Genomic DNA, 23,018 nt, shown 5'->3' with positions numbered 1-23,018 from the left:
CCCTTTCTTAGTCTTCGGTTTGAGGTTGTTTCTCCATGTCCTCCCTCTGGACATGTTGGCAGGTTCCCCTATCAGGCAGGGGGTTCAAACCCATCTGGTGTTAGATTTGCGTGATAGAGTTGTTCCTTAAGATAGCTCTTGGGCTGCAGACAGTCCCAAATTAAATTTTTTTGTTGAGTCTGTTTTTTGCCGCTCAGTTTTGCTTCTTGTGTTCCTCAAAAAAATCTTTTTCTTAGAGTCGGTTGAGGGATGCAGGTCATAACCCTCTGTGTTTCGGATCATGCAGCTGGTACTGCTCGCTACAAACTGAAGCATGCTTGGTAGAGAAGCGGTTATGCTAGGCTGTCCTACAATATATATATATTTTTTTTAGGTAGCAGTATAACGCAACAGTATATGACTTCCTTTGTCCCTCGATGAGGACGAAGAAAAAGATTTTATGGAGAATGCAAAAATCGTTTTTTCTAGTTCTGGGATAGAACAAGAAATTATTAGAACTTCTGTTGGGTTTTTACTGTATCCGGGGCTCCTTCACTTCTGGCAGCATCACCAGACAGGAAATTAAGAAAGCTACAACCGCAGCCCATACAGAAATACAAATCTAATAGGACTTTGGGCCTTCTCCAAAGCTGTTGCACAATTGTGCTCACTTCCTGTCTTGGAAAATGTCAGCAGGACAGGAAGTAAGAATAAATCTCCCTATTGCATTCTTACATTGCAGTAAAAACATGACAGTGGTTCTAATCTTTTCTCATTTAGTCTAAAACGAATGAAAACGTTTTGGGTTCACTTTTAAAATAGGTTATATAGTGCTTTTGTTTTTTGTGTGTGTGCACTGTTTTTAAAACACATTTATTTGTTGTCTAAAGTATTAAGAAGCTTTTTGGTAAAGAAATGTGGAATTTAGTATACGGTAACACATTGGTTAGTTTGTAATTGTATCCATAATCATTTTGCACTTTGTTTTTATCAATAGAGTATATATAAGCCTGAACCTGTTCTGCAACCGAATTGTCCACCATTGGATCCAGTGCAAATAGGAGGTTCAGTAAATCCTCCTGCTTCCACCCCTTTCCTCAGTCCAGCAGAAGGTACTACAAATGGTGCTGTCACCCCCACACCTGATCAGGTACATTCATCTCTCTTAGGAGTTAATATTGGGGTTTTTGAAATTTAGATTTAGGCATATTCCAAACGTTGAAAAGGAACAATTTACAGCTGTTCATCTGTAGTAATCGAGTGTTAGTCATATGATCACTTTCAGACTTGTACATTGATTTCCTTAATGTACCAGTAACTACCACTAGCAATAGATTATTTATAATAACCCACTCATCAATCCCAATTAAGCAGCAACCTAACAAGCAGGACTATGGGGGGGTTGTGATTCATATGCTGGATTGAACAGCAGTCCACAAAAAATAGTAATTTGCTAACGGCCTTCTAACTTAGTTTGCTGCTTTTTATTATTTTGTTTTAATTATTAACGCTTTAACTGAATTAAAAGTATAGAACCATTGCCTATGGAGGCATGGCAAGGGAGCAGCTTACTTCTAGACATGCTTTTGCACTAGTGGCTGGGAGTAAATCACACCTGGCCACTGATTCACAAACCTAGTGTAGCTGTTCACAGTGCTTTGCATCTACAGGGTCGCTTTGGCTTAACGGCCTTAATAAACTGTCACTAGACTGTTTGTTTTTATTATGGCTTTTCGAGATGAGCACAAAATCACAACCACAAGGGTCCTACGGGGGAGACTAAAGCCCCAAGGGTCCTACGGGAAATACACTATTCAAATTTTGGTCAGCCGAGTCCTGCTGACTCGACTGAAATTTGACCAGTGTGTGTCCCCCTCAGGACCAACCCTGAATGTACCCATCTGAAAAAATTGGGGCAAATAGTGACTGCAGCCAATCGGCTTCAATCATCCATCATACTTTAATATTCCAGCTCCAGTGAGCAACTTAGCAGGGGGTGTGGCAGGCTGCTGCAGAGTGACCACTGCTTTAATGCTTTAACACAGAAAACAAAGTCCCCCCCCCACCCAGCTACTGGCGAGGAACAGGCTTTGCTGTAGGCAGGTACTGCTTTCTAAACACTAACAGTAAGGGTCGATTCACAGCAGGATGATCTAGTGCGGTGTGTCGCATTAACACATGCTCCTTTACAGACATTGCGTTAGGACAACCCATTATATTAATGGACTGCCAAATGCACAAAACAGATCTAAAAATCACACCTGCTGTTTTTTGTGTAAAATAGCATACTGCAATGCACTGTAGTGCTCGATCATGTGCTACAGTGCAGTTGCGTTGTGGAGGTGCATTGGGGTGCCTTTCAAAATGAATTGTGTGAATGGCTCTGAAGACTTTTTATACCTTTTTTGTTTTGATTCAGGTGCATGTATTTCGCTGGTTTAAACTCAATATCCAGTTGGCCTTTAAATTGGAGGTAAAGTCAAAAATATAAAAAAACTGCTTCCTCTCTCCCAGCGACTGTGGGTTTTTTTTTCTTGTTTTTTTTTTTTTGAATTTTGAAAAAATTCAAACTTGTTTACTTTAGAGCAGGGGTGGGTATCCTCCGGCCCTCCAGCTGTGGTTAAACTACAAATCCCATGAGGCATTGCAAGATTCTCCCAGCCACTGGCATGACTCGGAGACAGATGCATCATGGGATTTGTCGTTTCACCACAGCTGGAGGGCCGGAGGTTTCCCACCCCTTCTTTAGAGCTATGTAGTATATGGTATGCTGTATATCTACAACAAAAGGCTATTAAATAAATAACCAGAAGCTGCTCTTAATGATTACAGAGTATAAAGCTTGCCATTTTCCTCATTCAGCCCTGAGAGCCTAGGTGGAGGAATCCCCCACTGGTCTATTGTATTCTGATAGCAGCAGGTGTGCTAAACAGCCAAGATGGGGGAATCGAGCTAAAACTACCAATGTATAGCAAGCTTTAATCTCTGTAGGCATTAAGACCTGCTTCTGTTTTTTTAGTTATAGCCTTTTTTTTGGGAGATATGTAGCCGAACATATGCTACACTAAACTACCTGGCTCTGATTGTCTTTAAAATCCAACTAAATGCTGAGTTTAAATTGGTGAAATACATTTTAGGTGCCTCAAAACAGAAGCTGTGAAAAGTCTTAGGACCGGTTCACACATTTCAATTTGAATGCCACCCCAACACATCTCCACAAGTCGTGTGTGATGGAAGAGTATTGCAGTGGATTGCAGTGTGCTGTGTTATCAGAAATGCAGCAAGTGCAATTTTGGATCTATTTTGGTGCATTTGGCAGTCAATTCAAATTTAATGAGCTGCCTTAATGCAATGTCTCTTAACACGAATGTGTTAAATGCACTGCATCGAATCATCCTGGTGTGTATGAGCCCTTACTGTTGAACAGATTGCCCCCTGTTGGTATGCTGTAGAGAAGAGCCCTTTTTCTGTTAAAGTAGTGGTTTCTCTGCAGAGGCCTGCCACATCCCCTGCTGAGTTCAGTCTTGAGCTTTTCCAATCAACAGGGAGCATGAGCTTTACTGATTTGGTGCTGGAACATTATACTGTGATGAGGGATGATAATCTTCAACATGAGCTTTTGCAATGTTATACCTAATGATATTGATGTTGCATGCAGCAGTTAATCAAATATTTTTTCTTTTTAATTCGTATTGGAGATTTTTTGTAATTTTTGGTTTCTGTGGCCAAGCTGTTTTTATACAGGTTTTTCTTACTGCCACTCCTGTCTTCAGCTGAGACTTGAATGCTACAACTATCTTTTTTTAATTTCCAGCCGCTTCTTTTGTGGCCAGAATTTGTGATGATGCAAACTCGTGTGCACACTTGCTCGTAGTTCTCGGTTTTCCACTGTTCTTTTCCAGTACGGTGGGTTTGCAGCCTCTTCACACACTACGGAGTCACATTTCCAAGTGTTACAGCGCCTTTCCCTGATTGACAGCCCGCACTCGGGACATAGCAGACACAGCCATGTGATCTCTCAGTGCCACCTGCAAGCGCCAACTACTGGTCACAAATCCTTGCTGCTGATTTTAATCCCCTGGTATTAATCTGGTTAGGCATGAGTATTCTTGGGGGATTTGGGTAGCTACTTATCTTAAAGATAAATTACCTTTTGTATGTGCAGCAACATGTCTGGCACCAAATGGAAGGGTGGTCACCCTGTGACTGCAAGTGAATCTTCTCATTTATACCTCATTTGCAACAGGTGCAAGGTTGAGTTTGGAAAACATTGTGCTTTTTGTACTTCCTACAAGTCTCAGTCAGAACCGCATGTGTTGGTGGCTTTTTCTGAAGCCCTTCTTATTTTCTTTGGATGCTAATTCCTTTTACTATTCCTTACATTGAAACTTTATACTTCTGTTAAGCGCTGACCATTCCTATTAAAGGGGCCCCATCTTTTAAGGACCCCATCTTTTAAGGACCCCATCTTTTAAGGACCCCATTGACAAGAAGTTGGAAGCAGTTGGTGGGATCTGCCCTTCAATCCATGCTCGCCGCTACACATATTTTCCAGACTTGAGCTGACTGGTTTAAATTGCCAAGTAAGCATCAGGCTGCTGCTAGTGTTGGTGTATTGATCAGATCACTATCGTGTTAAACTTTGTGCTACATGGCACTAGATGCCAGTAGTGTTATGTTGCAGGCATCCCTTTTCTTTTGTCTAGGTCTGCAGTGCTATACAAGTGCTGGTCAGTGAAGCAACATGTAAGGGGGCTTTGTTGCTACTGCCCTTCATGGGAGACCATCTTTTCAGCTCTTCGCCAAACACTTACCCCAACTTCACAAAAAATAAGGATAAGTGGTGCAGGCCGACACCTTCCTATCATACATCAAATCGTTCCTTTTAGTTCCTCCATGTCGGTTTCCAGGTTCTGGACCCACAATTCTTCTTACACCCACTTTGGCTCAGAGAGCTCCCACTAAACCTCCTTAGCATTCCTAGGAATCCAAGCCTGCAGAAAAATCTGCTTCAGCATGTGGGTGCTGAAACAGGGGGTTAGCATTCCTGTTCCTCAAACCAAACTATTTAAAGGTTTTTATTCAAAACTGTATAGAGTTCAAAACTCAAAGGCAGCTTTTCTCATCAGACAATGTCTGGACTTGGGGGAAGGATCTCTTCATCTGGAAGCATATCAAGGCATGTGTCTTCATTGGGGAGCACTGGACATGGACTTGCTATTGTCTTGGTTCAACAAGAAGCTAAACAGGTTTGTTTCCAGGATGCGGGACCCAATGGTGGATGCAGCAGATGCAGATGGGGGTAGAGCTGTGGGATCATTATACTATGATACCTGATCTATGAATTTCCTCAGCTAAAACTTTTACTTTGTCTATGATGAAGGATCGAGACCAAGAACATTCCAGTCTTTCTCATATCTCCGGATTGGCCTCTTTTATCTCTTAGCCAATGCTTTGTAGGCTCTACCAGGTCAGCCATATCTGTTATCTGCATCTTCTTTTCTGCAGTTGGGGGTATAACAAAACTTGGCCCTTTAGCACCATCAGAAATCAGGTTTCTGCACTGTTCATTCTTTTTCAACATCTTTCTCAACATCTTCTTGCTAATTTATACATATTATTCGTGCATTCACTGATTTGTACTTCTATACAAGGGGATACATACTTTGCTCCCCTGTGAGGCTTCCAGTCCAAACATGAGATTTAAATTTAGCATTGTTGATGCTATAAAATCCCACTTTGAACCTCTTTATGACATATGTTTAGCGCTTTGATATCTCGTAAGGTAGACTTTCTTGTGTCCATCGCATCGGGTTTTTGAGTTATCGGGTTTTTGAGTTATCGGTGGTGTTTGAGTCTTCCTGCCCTCTCAATTTGGACTGCTTTTGAACATTCCTAGGTTACTAAATATCACAGCAGTGTCCCTCAATGGACAATAAACAAAATAGGATTTTAGTACTTAATATAAAATTATTTTCTTGAAGTCCATTGAGGGACACATTTTCCTTCCCTCCTATGCTATCTTTCAATCTTTGGACTTCTTGCTGGCACTGAACAGGCTGTAGAGGTTATAGCTTCTATGGGGCTGGCCTTCAGTTTTCTATGTGCCTAGTGTCCATTTTACCCGTAGGCAGCATATAACCCTAGGTTGCTTATTTTATTATCTTCAAAACTGTGTGTGGAGAAAAGGATTTTACATTGAGTACAAACATCCTATTTTATTGCTGTTTTTCCAAGTAGAAATATTTTCTGCCTCTGCGTTAATAGTCCCTCTGGTCTGTGTTTGGTTTGAATTGATAACAGAAAGTTACAGAAAAAGTGACTAATTGTTACTATTTGAAGATAGCCTCACTATTGCTATTCCATTCAGTCAGCTATAAGTCTCAAGTTCAACAGTTCTAAATTGGTTGATTTATATACAGAGGCTGTGGAATTGGAAATAGATAACTGATGGTGGTTCCGATAGTGGGTTAATAGAGGAGGCATTTCCACATTAGGCTCAGTAATTAACCAGCCTCAATGTATGAATTTGTGGAGACTTTTAACTGGGAGAGTTCCACAAAACTGGCATGCAGTTAAAGCAAATCTGTCACCAAAGCAAAGATGAAATATTCATAGAAGTAACTGTTGCACAGCAATTCCAGTGTGAACCAGGGATATATAATCTGCATTTGAATTAAATTAAAATGTAGGTAAAATTTGGGTGCCTGCACATACCTACAGCAACTTCCAAGCCCTGCTGTTTAGGCTCGAATATTCAGCTGCTCTGATGGGTACATTTCCTGGTAGTGGGATAGTTTTCCTGCCCCTTCCTACCTCTTGTACATTCCTGTTGGTTAGTGAGGCAGCCCATCATGGTGATGGGCCGTTAGAAATGTGTAAATGGTGGGACAGTGAAGCGCTTCAATGCTACCAGAAAGTGTCAGAGATTTATTGTCGGAATGACTCTATATTCAAGGAAAACGATGGGGCTTGGGTGTTTCTGAAACTTTATACCTGACAGCATTTTTTATGACAGAATTGCTGTAAGTCAACTTTAGGTATTAGGGTTCATTATTTTGGATTTTCCATTTTTTCTGGTCTCTGTCTTAGAACATATATTTCCATATTTAACACTTGCTTGTTTTGTGTGTGGCAGGTTGCAAAGCTTCGCAGTGAGCTGGAGGTAGTAAACGGGAATGTCAAAGTAATGTCTGAGATGTTGACTGAAGTGGTTCCACAGAAAGCGAAGCAGTCCGATTTGGAATTGCTGCAAGTAAGTGAAATTAAAGTAAATGTAAACTCTAACTCAATGACATTTTGTTTCTACACTCTGTGTATCATAAATAATTGCCATATTTTATTTTAGAAAATACAGTTTTCTCCTCTTTGTTTCAACATTGGTTGCTTCTCAGTATAGCTTATCTTCTGCAGACACTCTTTGCAGTTCTTCTCAGGAGCAGTTTTCTGATAGTGACAACAGTGGATAGTGTCTGCTTAATGTGTGTTGAAATGACCACTTGCAGCCTTCATAGTAAGTCAGAATTATTAAAATGGCATTATCATGTTAAAGCATAACTTTTTTTTTTTTTTCTTTTCTTTTGGACACCCCACAAAAAAAAAGTGGTACAGTACCATTCACCTTCTTCTCCTTGCTCCAGTGCTGCCCTTCGATTCCTGTTCCAGGTTGTATGAAGCCCAGTGTCATTCAGCTCACTTTCTGTGAACCCCTGTGTGTGCATAATCACGCAGTCTAGGGTCAAAATGGAAAGCTTCATAGACCCACGCTTACATATCATAACATGTGTGATGTCCTGTTCAGCAGAAAGGACCACCCACCGCCACTGAAGAGGGACACATCACTTGACCGTTGTTACCTGAATTACTATTTTAAGTTATGAACCGCTATATAAGCATTCACACTTACAGGTATAATATTCTAAGGATTCATTCATGAGATTTTTGAGCTCAACACAATAACAGAATTTATTGGTATATAGTATCAAGACTTAAATACAATGAACCAACAATCTATTTAACTACAACATACAGTTAAGTGGGGAAAAGATTATATGTATAGTTACCCATTAAACGTCACATGAGGCCCCATCCTGGTGAAAAGAGACCGAGCTGTTTTTTCCAGTCATTAATATAGCCCTCGTGTCCATAGGGATGCATGACAAATCTCCCATTGGTTGCCTCCCAAGGCCTACTGGAGATTGGAGGGTTTCCAAGACCCTCTTTACAACTCCACACCCCTCTCTACGATTGGCCAGTCTACTTGTTATTAGATCAAAGGGTATTGGTTCCTGATACACAGGATACTGAAGTTGCACCTCTATGTTAATTATCTGGACATGCCTGGGCTCAACAATGACCCTATTTGCAATTCATTGGGCCTGGCACTCCCCTCCACAGTGATAAGCACAACAAAGACTTTATTTCCCTACAAGCTATCAACACCTCAGGGGAAATATTTAAAACAAGAAATAAAACTATATACATATGTCTTATGAAGATTTGACATAAACTCATACGGTAACACCGTGGTGAATACACAAGGCTTTAGGAATGTATTTTGGTATTGTTTCTGTTTCACTATTTTTACTGCATTTTTTAGAAGGGGATACAACTATAACAAAACAGTACTTTGCAATGATGGCAACATTAGATATTTAACTGTGATACATTGTGGTGTACAGTTGTCGGGATTACAACCAGTGATGTAAACAATATTTCATAGGGAAGTTGGTGCAATAAATCCATATTGTTATGCCTTTTTTTTTTTTACATATTACAAATAGTTTGAGAACTATTTGTAATATGTAAAAAAATAACCAATTGACGTCACCGGACTCCTCCCCCCTTCCCTCCGTTAGCCGTCATGGAGATCGACGTCACCGGACTCCTCCCCACTTCCCTTCGTTAGCCGACGGAGCCACTTGGGGAAGGGGGAGGAGTCCGCTGACGTTGATGTCCGTGACGTCACTGGATTGCCTTCGCGACTCCCGGAAGCCGGCGGAGAGGTGAGTGTTTTCATTAGCGATCAAAATAATTTTAATCGATCAAAAAGTTTAACGATTAATCGAGAAATTAATCTTTAATTTTCACAGCCCTAATCTTAAGTGATAATCGTGTATCTTGGGAATTTTATCTCAAGTCCCGCTTAACTGGAGTTCTGCTTTTATTTAACGTTTTAGTGATTTTGTTAACATGTACTTTATCATACTGCTCTTCATTTCATTTTGGATGTCACAACTTGTTAAGCCTTAATCAAGAAATTGAATTAAACTAAATCATGTTTTATGTAGATAATGCCATTTTTGGCGGAATTTTGCAGTAACATGATGATGCCATTTAAAGATAGTACTATTTCTAATCAATATAAGTTAAAGTGTATAGGTTTGATTAAACTGCACCAAACCTTATTGCAATACATAAACGTTTATTATCATATGCACATTAATTATATTTCATAAAGTCTATCAAAACCTGTTTTAGAGTATTTGTAAAGCTGTGACTAGTATTCATTGCTGTGTCCACAGGTTGTGAGGGGCAGGGGCTTTAAACCCTTTGGGACAATTGGCAGATTCGAGTGTATCACTAGACAGTGGGTGTCTGGGTGGGAATCACTATCAATCAGCATACGAGGGCTGCATTGCCGGCATATCCCAGACTGGCTAAGGGACTGTAGGCCCACCATGCTTTTGCACAGTGAACTGTGCATGTCTATCAATGCCATCAATGGTCTGAAACCAATACATAGCATTAAAGCAGAACTCCAGGCAAAATTGTTATTGCACTGCAAGGGTTAAGTGCACGTTTTGTCTAGGTGCTAAAAAAAAAAAAAAAAAAGTTATACTCCCCCAATCCTCGGAGCCAGCTTGCTCTTACATCAGTCCCTAGAGCCTCTCTCCCCCTCTGCTGCAGCATTCTAAGTCCTCACATTCTGTACACAGTGTATAGGATGTGAGGACACTGAGTGACATACCATCGTTGTAGCGCAGGGAGAGAAAGGCTAGAGGGAGCGATGCGACAGATGACAGGCTCTGAGGTTCAGGCGAGTAACTTTTTTTTATTTTGGTCCCTAAATGAAAACGAGCAGTTAACCCTTGCAGTGTAGGGGTCGCCCCAATGCAAGGGTTAATAACAATTTTGCCCGGAGTTGTTCTTTAACAGAAAAGACACGAAAGCTGTACAGGACATAGGAGACTGCGGGATCACCAGGTATTTTGAGTTAAAAATAAAAAATATCATATTGAAGTATAGATTGTCAAGAACAAACAACACTTTCTAGTTGGGCTTTTTTTGGGGTTTATATACTCCCGCTGATCGCCTATATGTGAAACACCCGGTACCGGGTGTTCGCATTGGACGGGTCTTCTCTGCCCGTGCGTGCCCGCTAGGGGGCGTGCGCGAGCAGAAAAAAAATGTCGTATGGCGACGGCAACCCGCCAATGCAGCAGTGCCGTCCGTCCGTTATTCTACTACGGGCGGACGGCAAGAGGTTAAAGTGACTTTGCTAAAAAGTTAATGCAGCTGCACCTTGATATAGAAGAGAATGAATACTTACCTCACCAGCAGGCATTGAGCACATTCTTGCTCTCTTGAAGAACTAGCTGCACAGACACATCTGGACAGACACATGCCGTACCCTGCATTTCCTCCATTTCCTGCATTATGTTGCTTCAGGACTCAGCGGCTGGTGGGATATCATTTAAGCTAGCAGACTTTGTTGATTTATATTTTAGTGTAAATATCTGTGGGAGCACAAATTATGTAAATGTTGCCTTGTAAAAAGTACTCAAATGTATTTTTTTTTTCTTTTCACTATTTCAACCCCCAATACATATTATTTTAGGGTTGACAACATAGACTAAAAGGTATGCGATCCAGAACCAAAACATTCCTCAAATAAGAAAAAATGAAAAACATTTGAGGGCATTTAGAAGGCGTAGGCACTGCAATGGTTGAGGATTTTTTTTTTCCATTCTACTCCACCCTATTCTTTTGACTGATGAAAGTGTTTATTTGGGTCCTCTCTGTATTCTTAGTGCTAAAGGGTCAGGTTTGTGACTTTACTAGGATTTTAGCAACAAGACTGGTCTGCAGAGTGGTAGGGACCAGCTAGGAAACACTAGCTAGTTAGAATCAGAAGTGGCGCTGTGGAGTGTCGCATGACAGTGGATTTAGGTAAGTAATTTTGGTTCATACATTTTTTTTTTTTCTAATAAACACAGATTAGCTAGGGTATAGGTGGGGGGCTGGTAGTGGTGGTTGAAAATGGGTCTTTTTCCCACAGAGATGAACTTTAAGCATTTGGTTTAATTAGTGTATTAGGCTGAACCATGTAGTGTAAAATAACACATGAGAAATGTTTCGCTTTGTGACATTGGATGTTATCAGAAGTCAATTTGTATGTATGAACTCCCAGCATCACGTGAGGCAATCGTATTACAGATGTGTGCTATTCTGAGAGGCTCTGTTTAACACTTATTATGTTCTGTCACTCTGTTCAGATTGCATGCTGTGCTGTTTTTCTGCATCACATTTATTCCTGTTTTCACTGTCCTGATTGTAGCTTGTTTTGTTCTTAGGAATTAAACCGTACATGCCGATCCATGCAGGAAAGAATCCTGGAGCTTATACCTCGAGTGACCAATGAACAGCTGACGGAAGAACTTCTTATTGTAAATGACAATCTCAATAATGTTTTCCTGCGCCATGAGAGGTAAATGTTGGGAATCTGGGATTACGTTACTGCAGTCCACAGCTGAGATGCTTCTCTGTAACTGATTGCCCAAACTGCCCATTAACCTGGCATTTCAAAGCCCCATTTATCCTTCTATAAATGGAACATTTAATCAAAAAGCATATTATGTTTCAAAAGCTGCATATCCAATTAATGGACATGTGTTAAAAGTAATCTTATTTCTCGCTGCTGCTGTTGAGCAATACAGCCAGTGATTTAGGCAGTGAAGAAGCAGCAAAACATAAATATTCTGATGAGGTCACCTCTCCTTCAGTTAACATCTTCCTTTTCAGCACACGTATATGCAGCATAGCTGAATAGATTCAGAATACTTAGTGACATTATTTTTTTTTTTAACATAAACCAATACTGTAATGTGTGCCTTACTGTAATCCATGGTAGTTTCCCTTCCATTTGCTGCTCTTCCTTTTAAATTCTCATGTCTTCTCATGCTGGGGGAGAACTTCCCTTTGCAGCTGAGTGCCTCTTCCTTTAGTGTTGGCTCAGGTTGCAAACCTACACACAGACACCATGTATCCATTTCAGAGACAAGGCAGTCTGCTGCAAAACAGAAGTTCTGCCCAGCATGAGAACAGATACAGATTTAAAAGGAAGAGCAGCAAAGAGAAGGCAAACAACCATGGATTACAGTAAGGCCCACATTACAGTATTGTTTTATGTTAAAAAATCTGAGGGTTTAATGTCACTTTAACATTTTTTTATTTTTCTGGGGTTTTGTGTTATGTCCCCAAACAATTATGTATTTTCTAAAACCAGAGGCCCTGTAGAAAAAAAAATGCTGGTTGCATGATATTTACGCAAATGTTTATCAAACCAATCTTTTTAGAATAAAATACATTAAAATTAATTTTAGAGCACGGAATATACCGAATATAATAACCAATGTTTTAATAAATATGAAAGATGAGGTTGGGTCGGGTAAATAGATACCAAAGACGTTGAGTCTTAAAATTGCGTGCGCCTGTTAAAAGTGCCCACAGGTGATGCTTTAAAAGCTTTTGCTGCCCATTAATTTAGTGTTAACAGTAATTTATGGGCCTAGAATTAGTGTTCTCAGTCAATCGTCGTTTACGTAGTGGGGGTAGAGGTGTTTTGGTTTTAATTTTATTATTTTTTTCTCTCACTTTTTATAATAGTTTTTTTCCGCCTTCATTGCTATCTCACAGGGACTCTCACAGCTGTAAATCACAGCACTTCCTGCATCACTGATCAAAGAGTAGATTGGGGAATGGATGTTTACCGGTTTGCTCCTGCTCTCCATCTTGAATGTATTTGCCATGGTCCTGGGTCCCCCATAGCATTGGGGGACCCCGAACACTACGGCAGGGGTGTGGGGCACCACACATGCAGATCAGGGAGGCTGTACAGCTGCCCATATCACTTGTAGAAAACGAGCATTGCCTGTTGAAAACAATTAAACCAAGATCATGGCTGCAGGAGCAGCCTTAATCTTGGTTTAAGCACTTCAGGTCCAGGACGTTTATATTCCTACGGCAGTCCAAAAGTGGTTGAAGTATATGAAAGCTCTTAGGTTTTGCTGTGAACATAAAATGTTTCCGTTCAACCATATGTTTTTTGTATATGCAAATTGGAATAAAAAGCACTGTAATTTGTTTAGCTGTACTGTGCTATAAACCTGTAGGTTTGCATGCATGGTTGCCAAGAGGGTTATACAGCAATGCTTTGCCTGCGGACATAGAATTAGTAATGAATTCCTTGTCTTTTATATTGCTGTCATAAATGATGGCTTACATGTATTTTCTGTTTTAAGAAGGCAATGCTATGCTTTTATTCCTAGAAATAGTATTTCTGTATGATATATACATGCTGTAGTCTGTGTATTTTAAACAAATGCACAAAACTAAATCAAACATTTTAAATTAACAATAAAGAGTCCAACTATTAAACATCTATAACATTCAGAGAGTCAGAGCCAAATAATATGATCTTCACAAAATACAATCAGAAACAGTCTATAGATAAACAAAATGCAACATCTTTACTGAAAACCTGAAGCTAAATCACACTCTAAAATCATATAAAATCACTATAGCTACAATGATGTCCTGCCGCAAAAAAAAATTGATCTATGAACATGTGTGTCAAGTATCTGCAAAATCTGCACATTCTAAACCAAATAGTTTAACCAAGTATACATTTTAAATGAACATGACCCTCATCTAACTATGCATGTAAGTCCAAAGAAATATAGAACTGGAATCTAACAAAACTCGTGCTATAGAAGCGAGATAAGGGTGAGAGTATGAGTTATATTGTACGTAGTTTAAACACCATCCTGGGCTAAAGTTTGTTCCATAATTCAAATTGGCCTCTCGCAATAGTAAATAACAGCATTCATAGAGGTAACAATGTTAGCATGACTTAAATGTATATTGACTCCTCTGTGTAGTGTTTCCAAAATGTAACACAGTAGGTGTCCAATAAAGAATGTCACGCTTGTACAAGTCAAAGTGCATCTTGGGGGATGGTGGCACCCCCAACCCCTGGTACACGTAATATGTTTGCAAGAGACAGCTGTATATAATGAACAATTTCAAAAGGATCACTTCATTTGAAATTTATGTGTGGTTAATGATAGTGATAATCTCATCCATCCAATATAGGTGTTTTCACTCAGTACAGGTAGGTAAGGGGATGTTTACATTCCTCCTATGTACAATCCTGGATGATGAGGGTCATTCAAGCTTGTATATAAAGGTCCAAAGAAAGATGTAAACCTAGCATCTGTTTTATGTGTCTGTATGAAATGCAATGTCATTTAAGGTAATTTTATATCATTTAGATATTATTTTATTTCCAGGTTTGAGAGGATGTTTTCTGGGCAGGCTGGAAGAGCTCCAGAAGTACAGGTAAGAGGTTTCTGTAAACAGTTCTTAAAATGATGGACAACTGACTTTTTTTGTTTAAAATAAAATATGGAACTGAAAGGGCAACTTGAGCAAAGGGAATTTCTCCCATGGAGGACACAAAGCTCTATCCTTTTAATGTGTGGGTATAGCTCCCACTTATAAGAGGTTTGGACACTATGCAAATCAAGAGGCACAACTCCATCTAGTAGCTATACCCTAGAATACTTAGCCAGTTTAACCACTTGCCGTCCGCCTGTTGTAAAAAAACGGACGGACGGCACTGCAGCATTGGTGGGTTGCTGTCTCCAGATGGCATTTTTTTCCTAGCGGGCACGCACGGGCAGAAAAGACCCGACCAATGCACCAATCCGTTACCGGGTGTTTCACATATAGACGATCGGCGGCTCCATAGGCCGCCGATCGTCTATGTGCTCGTTTTTTTGACATGTTTGGTGTCTTTTTACCCGACGTGACCCCGTCTTTTATATTTTACCAGAAAATTGGGTAATAATAAATGTTTTATCATTTAATATAGGGGAAACAGTTTTTTGTTTTTTTATTTCGGAAATTTTTCCTTTTAATATAGTAAAAAATAAAACCCGTACTGGTGAATAAATACCACCAAAAAAAAGCTCTATCTGTCCCCAAAAAAGGGTATACAATTCATTTCAGTACAGCGCTGCATGACGGAATAAATGTCAGTCAAATTACCACATCGCTGAATACTGAAAAATGGCCTGGATGGGAAGGGGGTTTAACACCGCGGATGCCAACTGGTTAAAAGAGAACTGAAGTCAAACCTTTTTTTGGCTTTATTTCTCTTTTGGGTCACAGTGCAGAGCTGATTGGCAGCTGGCTCTGCCTCTTTGTGACATTTGGGTACAGCAGACCCCTGATGTTGCCATAAAGAAATTGCTCCTGATGGGAAACGGTTAAAAAAATTATTGTGCTGAGTGTTGTACATATCTGTTAGACTCTTGCTTGTGGCACAGTAATTAAAGCATATTGGTTGGGTTCAAGGTCTGTGGCATATGTGTGCTGTATATACAGCAAATAGACTGATGTTTTATTAAACCATGTCCCTTTTAAGACCCCTCCCTCCCATTGTTTCTGCAGTTTGGCCACACATGCTGCTTTACTACTCCCCTCATTGGTCTGGGCGATTATTTGCACCTGTTCTCTGACAAACAAAAAGCCCTGTTTTCAAGTATTTCTTCTGTTTAGAACCCACGCACACTCTGGCTTAAAGTGACATTAAACCCTCAGATTTTTTAACATAAAACAATACTGTAATGTGTGCCTTACTGTAATCCATGGTTGTTTCCCTGCTCTTTGCTGCTCTTCCTTTTAAATCCGTATCTGTTCTCATGCTGGGCAGAACTTCTGTTTTGCAGCAGACTGCCCTGTCTCTGAAATGGATACATAGTGTCTGTGTGAAGGTTCACAACCTGAGCCAGCACTACAGGAAGAGGCACTCAGCTGCAAAGGGAAGTTCTCCCCCAGCATGAGAAGACATGAGGATATAAAAGGAAGAGCAGCAAATGGAAGGGAAACTACCATGGATTACAGTTAGGCACACATTACAGTATTGGTTTATGTTAAAAAAACAGAGGGTTTAATGTCACTAAGTGCTGTCACAATGGGGGGTTAAGAGTACTCGCTTATCCCAGCAACACAAAACTAAAAATCGGCAATATATGTCAGCACCTTCTTGTCTTGCACTGAATGTTCCTTTTGTTCTCTGGACACACCTGCTCAAGCGGTTCTAAATGTTCTTGATTAAAAAGGGATCCAGAGCTGTGGATAAATCCACCACCGCATTAAGGTCTGCCCCCACCAGTTCCATTAAACGGGGGACGTTTGTTAGCCTTGATGGAGATTTCAGGAAGCTTGCATAGCTTTTTCATTTCTCATCTTACCACGTTGAAAACAAAGCCAGAAAAGACCTTCTTGCCGCCATTCAGGCCTTGGTATACCAGGAAAGAGGGGTTATTGTGTCCATTCCTTTAGCCAAATAAAGTGTCACCATATCTGTTGCAGCGGCGCTCAGTCTCTCTTGTGCTGGGCTGAGTTTTATGTTGCGCTGATCCCTGCTGTGCCCATTCCCAGTGTGGAACAGTGGCAGGCAGATTATCTTGGCTGATGATGTCTGAACTCGGGGAATGGTCTCTTCGTCAGGAGGACTTCTAGAGCATATATCTGTGTTCGGGGATGCCTGATTTTAGATTTGATTAGCTTCTGAGTACAACAAGAAACTGGACAGTTTTGTCTCCAGGATGCGGGACCCAACAGCAGATGCAGGACATTCCCTAATTTGTGCCTCTCCACTGCTAGAACTTTTACTGCATCTACTTTGAAATCATTAAGTCATTCTCATAGCTCCATATTGACATTGGACAATGTGGTACGTAGATGTCCTGCATCTTTTAGCCGCTGCTGTATTGGCCGCAAGGACCAATCTTTCACCCTGCTTTTCGTACCCTGGTTTTCATGGACTATCGTAGTAAACCAGTTTCAGAGAGAAGGGTGTATTTTGGATTCTGTATTTTCAATCAACGTTAAAAGCTTTTAACTCTTCTTCCCGCAAGATCTTTCATCAAATATGGAATACCTATTTTAACCGTTGTGAGTCTCTGGGGCTTTCCCCATGTGCCTATTTCAGTGGGCCATGTTCTTTATTTTCTCCAGTTGGACCAATAAGGACTTGACATTGCTATCCCATAAAGTAGCCATTCTTGTGGCGTCACTTCAGGTTTCTGAGTTATCAACGGTGCCCTGTTTGATCCAAAAAAAATTAAAAATTAGGACTTCTTCCTTTTTACCCAAAGGGGTTTTTGCTTTTCACCTAAATGTGCACTTTAAAGAGGATATTGTTTTACCTTCCCTGTGTCCAGAACCAGTTCACCCTAAGGAGATATTTCTCCATTACCTGGTTGTGGTAAGGGGCGTCATGGTTTACATCTCAACCACTTTTTTTTTTTTTTTTTTACGGTGGTCAGATTGCCTGTTTTGTTATTCCAGGAGGTCCTAATAGGAGGTTTTCTGGCTTCTAGAACCATATTTTTTTATGGATATGACGGGTTGCTCTGAAGGTCTATTAATTGCAAGATTTCCTGCAGAACTTTGTCATGAGGCCTCTGTTTCTCAGATCTTTAAGGCTGAGACCTGGTCTTCTGTACATACGTTCTCTACATTCTATAGGTTAATGAGTCTGCCTTAGCAGATGCTAGTTCATTCAAAAGGTTCTACAAGCGGCTGTTGAATGCCCTTGTTTTTCCTGTTGCATTGCTTTTCTCTTGTTAGGCTGGTTTGCTTGTGTTTTGTTTTGGTGTATCCACCACTCCATTGAATTTAGTACTCATCGTAAAATCCTTTTTGTGGGGTCCATTAAGGGACACAGCTCCGCCACCTCACATGCTATCATTCTGCCTTTGGATTGCTTGCTACAAGTAGGTGTGAAGTGGGAGAGGTTATAGCTTCAAGGGGAAGGTCTTAGTTTTCTATATGCTTAGTGTGTTCTCCTGTAGGTTGCAGTATAACCTTAGGTTGCTTAATTATCACAGCACGGCGTCTCTCAGTGGACTCAGAGAAAACTCATTTACGTTGAGTGCAAACATTCTATATGTTAACATTTTGATTTGCATATACTTGTTATGAGAAAATTCAACCTGCATACTTTAAGCTGTACACATCCATTTGTCTGCTAAATGGTCTATCTCACATTTATGTGCATGTTTGGCATGAAAATGGTATATTGTGTTAGACAGAATTTTTTTAATATATTACCAGTCAGCTGTTTATATTTCATGCATGCATTTTTAATACAGTTACATTATGAAATATTTGGTCAAATTACAATAAAAGCCAAAGCTCTGCTTAAAATAACATGTGAAGTGAAGGAAAAAGATGATGCAAGCAAATGTGTGTTACATTGCCTAACGTGTTTTCTGCCAATACTATTCCATGCAATATCCAATTACTGTTCAAATCTGTCACAATGACAGCTTGCGGCAGCTCAGTATATTGCTGAAAGTGTCCCTGCACATTCATAATGGTTTTATTTTTTGCTAACCATACCTGTAGAAATTAACATAAATATCAAGTGGTGATATATGTTAGCTATATACCTATCTAATAATATATTGTTTCTGTAGGTTGTCATTCACTAAAAATCCATGTTATATAGTGCAGACCTTGCTTTCCTCATTGATTCTCCCTTTCATTTGTTCAGAATGGGAACCTGAAAATGGCAAAATGGATATTTCTGGATATCCGTTTTTGCATAGTCGCTGTCATGTGAGAATATCTCTGGTAGCTTTTGCCTTTCTTATCACAACATGGGATTAATGGTTTAAAAACATAATTTTATATCTGTGTAGCCCACTGGGTGACAAAGATTAAAGTAATATGAGAGATGTTGTTTTATCTTAAAGATCAGTGACCCATTTTATGAAAATAACTATTTCATTTTATAATATAGGTCTGTTTGTTGTAATGCATGTTTAATATAAGTAGTAAGAAACAATTACTTAAGTCATTTGGAAAGAAGTTTATATTGAAGTGTATGTTAAGGCAAAAAAAAGTATTTTGTACATGCAATACATGCACATTTCCCCATATTTGATCCATTTAAACAGTACAAGTTCAGAAAGATAACTGTTGATATGCTAGAAATACACTGAGTGGCCAGATTATTATGACCACCCCATCAGTACTTCGTTGGGCCACCTTTTGTCTTCAATACTGCGGCGATTCTTCTTGGCATTGACTCCACGAGATGTTAAAAGGTGATGCGAGGAATCTGACACCATGCCTGATGAATAGCACTGTGCAGTTCTGTGAAATTTGATGGTTGTGGAACCAGCTGCCTGATGGCTCTTTCAACTTCGTCCCACAAATGCTCAATTGGATTGAGATCTGGTAAATGTGGGTGCCACCTAAGCAAGGTAAATTCTCCCTCGTGTTCTTGAAACCACTCCACACCAATACGAGCACCGTGGCATGGCGCATTGTCTTGTTGGAAGAAGCCATCTCCATTGGGATACCCCATCAAGATGATAGGATGAACTTGATCAGCAATGATACTTTGGTATGTTGTGCTATCCAGACTTTGTTCCACACGAATTAAAGGGCCCAAATCATGCCAGGAAAACATGCTCCAAGCCATAACACTGCCCCCACCAGCTTGAAGGGTTGTACTCATGCATGTGGGGTGCATGCTTTCATGCTGTTCCCGCTAAATTCTCACTCTGCCATCTGCATGATGCAACTGGAAACGTGATTCATCGGACCACATAACTTTTTTTTCCCAATGCTCGACCGTCCAATCCCTGTGTTCCTGTGTGAATTGGAGACGTTTTATCTTAACTGCAGACAGCAAAGGTGTCTTCGAACAGGCCTTTGGCTTCCATATCCCATACGATACAGTGTACGGTGAACAGTGCGTTGAGATCATTTGAGAGGATCCCTGATTAAGATCTGCAGTCATTTGATGCACTGTTGCCCTTCTGTTGTCTTGTACCAGTCTTGCCATTATCCGTTCTGCCCTAACATTGACTAGTCGCTGACAGCCACAATTCGCACGTTCAGACCCAGGGGCTACCCCATTACTGGTATAATTTGGTGCTGTAAAGTGTACTGCTTTTTGTTCAACTTGCCACAGAAAGAGTTAATGCTGATGGATTGAGCTCTGATGCCATCCGATGAGTGAAGTGTTTCATAGGGTCCATGCCATGAAGAAACCCTTCCCGCTGCTGCTCTTACTGCAAGGGACATGTGGAACTCTCCTTAGGTCATCCCCACTGTCCACCTACAGTGACCTTGTAACCTTCGGCCGTCGGACCCTACATATGCTTTCCAACAGTTGGGTTTGTGCATATTGGAGGCCTTGCCTCATACCCTGAGCATGTTGCTTTCTGCCCTGTGGTGCAATATATCTGAATCTAGACACAGGGGGACAGTTCTGTTATACTGTTCCTCCAGCTCACACTCCAATAACGATTCTGGGGCTGCCTAGAGTGTGATTGCTGACTCTTAAGCTCTATTCAATCTGCCCATGGTCTGATGCAAAGTCTCTTAAGTCCCTGATAAATGAGCATGTACATGAGGACAGGGGCGACTCCAGGCATGTTGATCCAGGTCGCACCCCTCTGGGACTTTTGCAGCCAAATTGGATTAACGCCTATTTTATATTGTTACATGCTCCCATTCACATCACATAAGCTACAAAAAAAAGTGTTTTGCAGTTTAAATTGCTTTTTACTTTGTAATGTTAGAAAGGGTGGGGAAGGGTATGTGTTAACCCTGCCTGTACTGTTCTGGCTCATTTCATTATTATTTGTAGAGTAGATTTGAGCACTGCCTGTCCTAACAACGGATTAACGGATTACAAGTTGGGCTTCTGCATTGTATGTTAATGAGAGAAACATATTCCTGTCCTCAATCTTCCTATAAGGACAGATCACCGCAATGGTGCTCAGAAAAACTTGGATTCAGCCATTTTCCCTGATATGCTATGTGAATAGAACACATTAGAAACGTCTAGAGGGGTTTTCTCACATTCGACTGCAAAAGTGGAAAATACTTTGAGGAACAGTCTGGAGCCTCCATCAGTGCTGTCCTTCGTCTAGGCTCCTTTAGGGCTCCTAAGACCACCAATATGTTTCCAGTACAACTTCTGTTTGCAGTCTTCTTTTATGGAGACTATGAAAATATATCCTTTCAAGCTCTTTGTCCTTATGAGAGTAGTAAAATTGTGGAATTCCCTTCCACAGGCAGTAGTCTCCTCCTGAGAGCATTCATAAATTCTAGAAACTTCTTGATGAGTTTCTTATTTCACTTAATTTACAGAGATACGACAAGTGTTATTAGAGCAAGATAATACACAATCACATACACACATAGGTTGAACTGGATGGACCCTTGTCTTTATTCAACCTCACCTACTATGTTACCAAGTAGCCATTTACCTAATTGATGAAGACTTTGTTAAAAATGGGCTGCTCTCTCTGTACAACCCCAATTCAAATAAAGTTGGTATGCTGTGTAAAATCTACATAAAAACAGATTTGCAAATCTCACAAACCCATATTTTATTCACAATAGAAAATAGTTATTCTCATGGGGATTTAATTTTTTTTTAAAAATACACTATATTGCCAAAAGTATTGGGACACCCCTCCAAATTATTGGATTCATTTGTTCCAATCACCTCCATGGCCACAGGTGTATAAAATCAAGCACCTAGGCATGCAGACTGCTTCTACAAACATTTGTCAAACATTCCCATAGACACACTCCTAAACCTTGTGGACAGCCTTCCCAGAAGAGTTTAAGCTGTTATAGCTGCAAAGTGGTGGGCCAACTCAATATAGAACCCCATGGACTAAGACTGGGATGCCATTAAAGTTCATGTGCGTGTAAAGGCCAGATTAAAGTTAGCTAAAACTTACCGGAGGAAGCCAAAAGCCCATCATTCTACGGTTTTCAGAAAAAGAAATGAGGCCTTTAAAAAAAATAAAAAATACAGTCCCTACTGTCAAACATGGTGAAGGTTCACTGATGTTTTGGGGTTGCTTTGCTGCTTTAGGCACTGGTTGTCTTGACTGTGTGCATGGCATTATGAAATCTGAAGACTACCAAAGAATTCTGGGGTGCAATGTAGGGCCCAGTGTCGGGACAATGACCCAAAGCACATGTCAAAAAGCACCCAGAAATGTTTTCAGACAAGGCGCTGGAGAGTACTGGACTGGCCGGCAATGGGTCCAGATCTAAATCCCAATATAATAATAAAATATGAGTTTGAGATTTGCAAATCATTGCATTCTTCTTTTTTTATGCAGATTTTACACAGTGTGTAAAAATGTAGATTTTACACAACTTTTTTGGAATTGGGGTTGTAGATCAGGCAGTTAACAAAGTGTTTACCTTCCTGGTGGAGGATGCACCCAAACTTTAAGGACACCACTGACAAGTGGCTGTAGGTCCCTTGTCTCCCTTGCAGGTCCTGCACTGAAACCTATTCTGGCTGTGGACCTTAGTCTGACCTCAGCAGCTTTAAACTATAGTGTGGATGGGCAGTTAAAGGTCTACTATCTCATCTTCTCTATAGGTATCCTGTCAGTGAACATGGATAGGACACTTTGGAATGTTCTTCTGAGCCTGACTGCAAAAGGTGCTTGCTTTGCATGCCCTTTGAAAAACCATGTCCCTTCAGGGCTGTGCTAAATGCACACGTTGAGAATGTCACTGGTGGCAAGAGTACCCAACTTTCTCAGAAAAAGAAGTCTAGGGCTCAGTCTGAGAAGACTAACTTCTCAACAGAGAACAAGAAGAGTCTTTTTCATTAATCCCAGGTCTCAACTTCCAAAACAAAACCCTAATCATGGACTTCCAAGTCCCCTAAATCCTCTTCAGCA

The 23,018-nt window shown here is 40.4% G+C and overlaps 1 protein-coding gene across 1 annotated transcript in view; it reads left to right on the top strand.

Moving 5' to 3' along the window:
- The window catches only part of TOM1 (target of myb1 membrane trafficking protein), a 102,333-nt gene that overhangs the window by 40,134 nt on the left and 39,181 nt on the right, over positions 1-23,018 (top strand). Inside the window, exons 6-9 of the mRNA XM_018567550.1 lie at positions 977-1,129; positions 7,118-7,234; positions 11,556-11,689; positions 14,553-14,601. Coding sequence (XP_018423052.1) covers positions 977-1,129; positions 7,118-7,234; positions 11,556-11,689; positions 14,553-14,601 — 453 coding nt within the window. The remainder of the gene's footprint in view (positions 1-976; positions 1,130-7,117; positions 7,235-11,555; positions 11,690-14,552; positions 14,602-23,018) is intronic.

Source organism: Nanorana parkeri, unplaced genomic scaffold (genome assembly GCF_000935625.1).
Source record: "Nanorana parkeri isolate BGI_ZX_2015 unplaced genomic scaffold, ASM93562v1 scaffold1060, whole genome shotgun sequence".
Classification (NCBI taxonomy): Eukaryota; Metazoa; Chordata; class Amphibia; order Anura; family Dicroglossidae; genus Nanorana; species Nanorana parkeri.
This window is presented reverse-complemented; position numbering and strand designations above follow the sequence as displayed.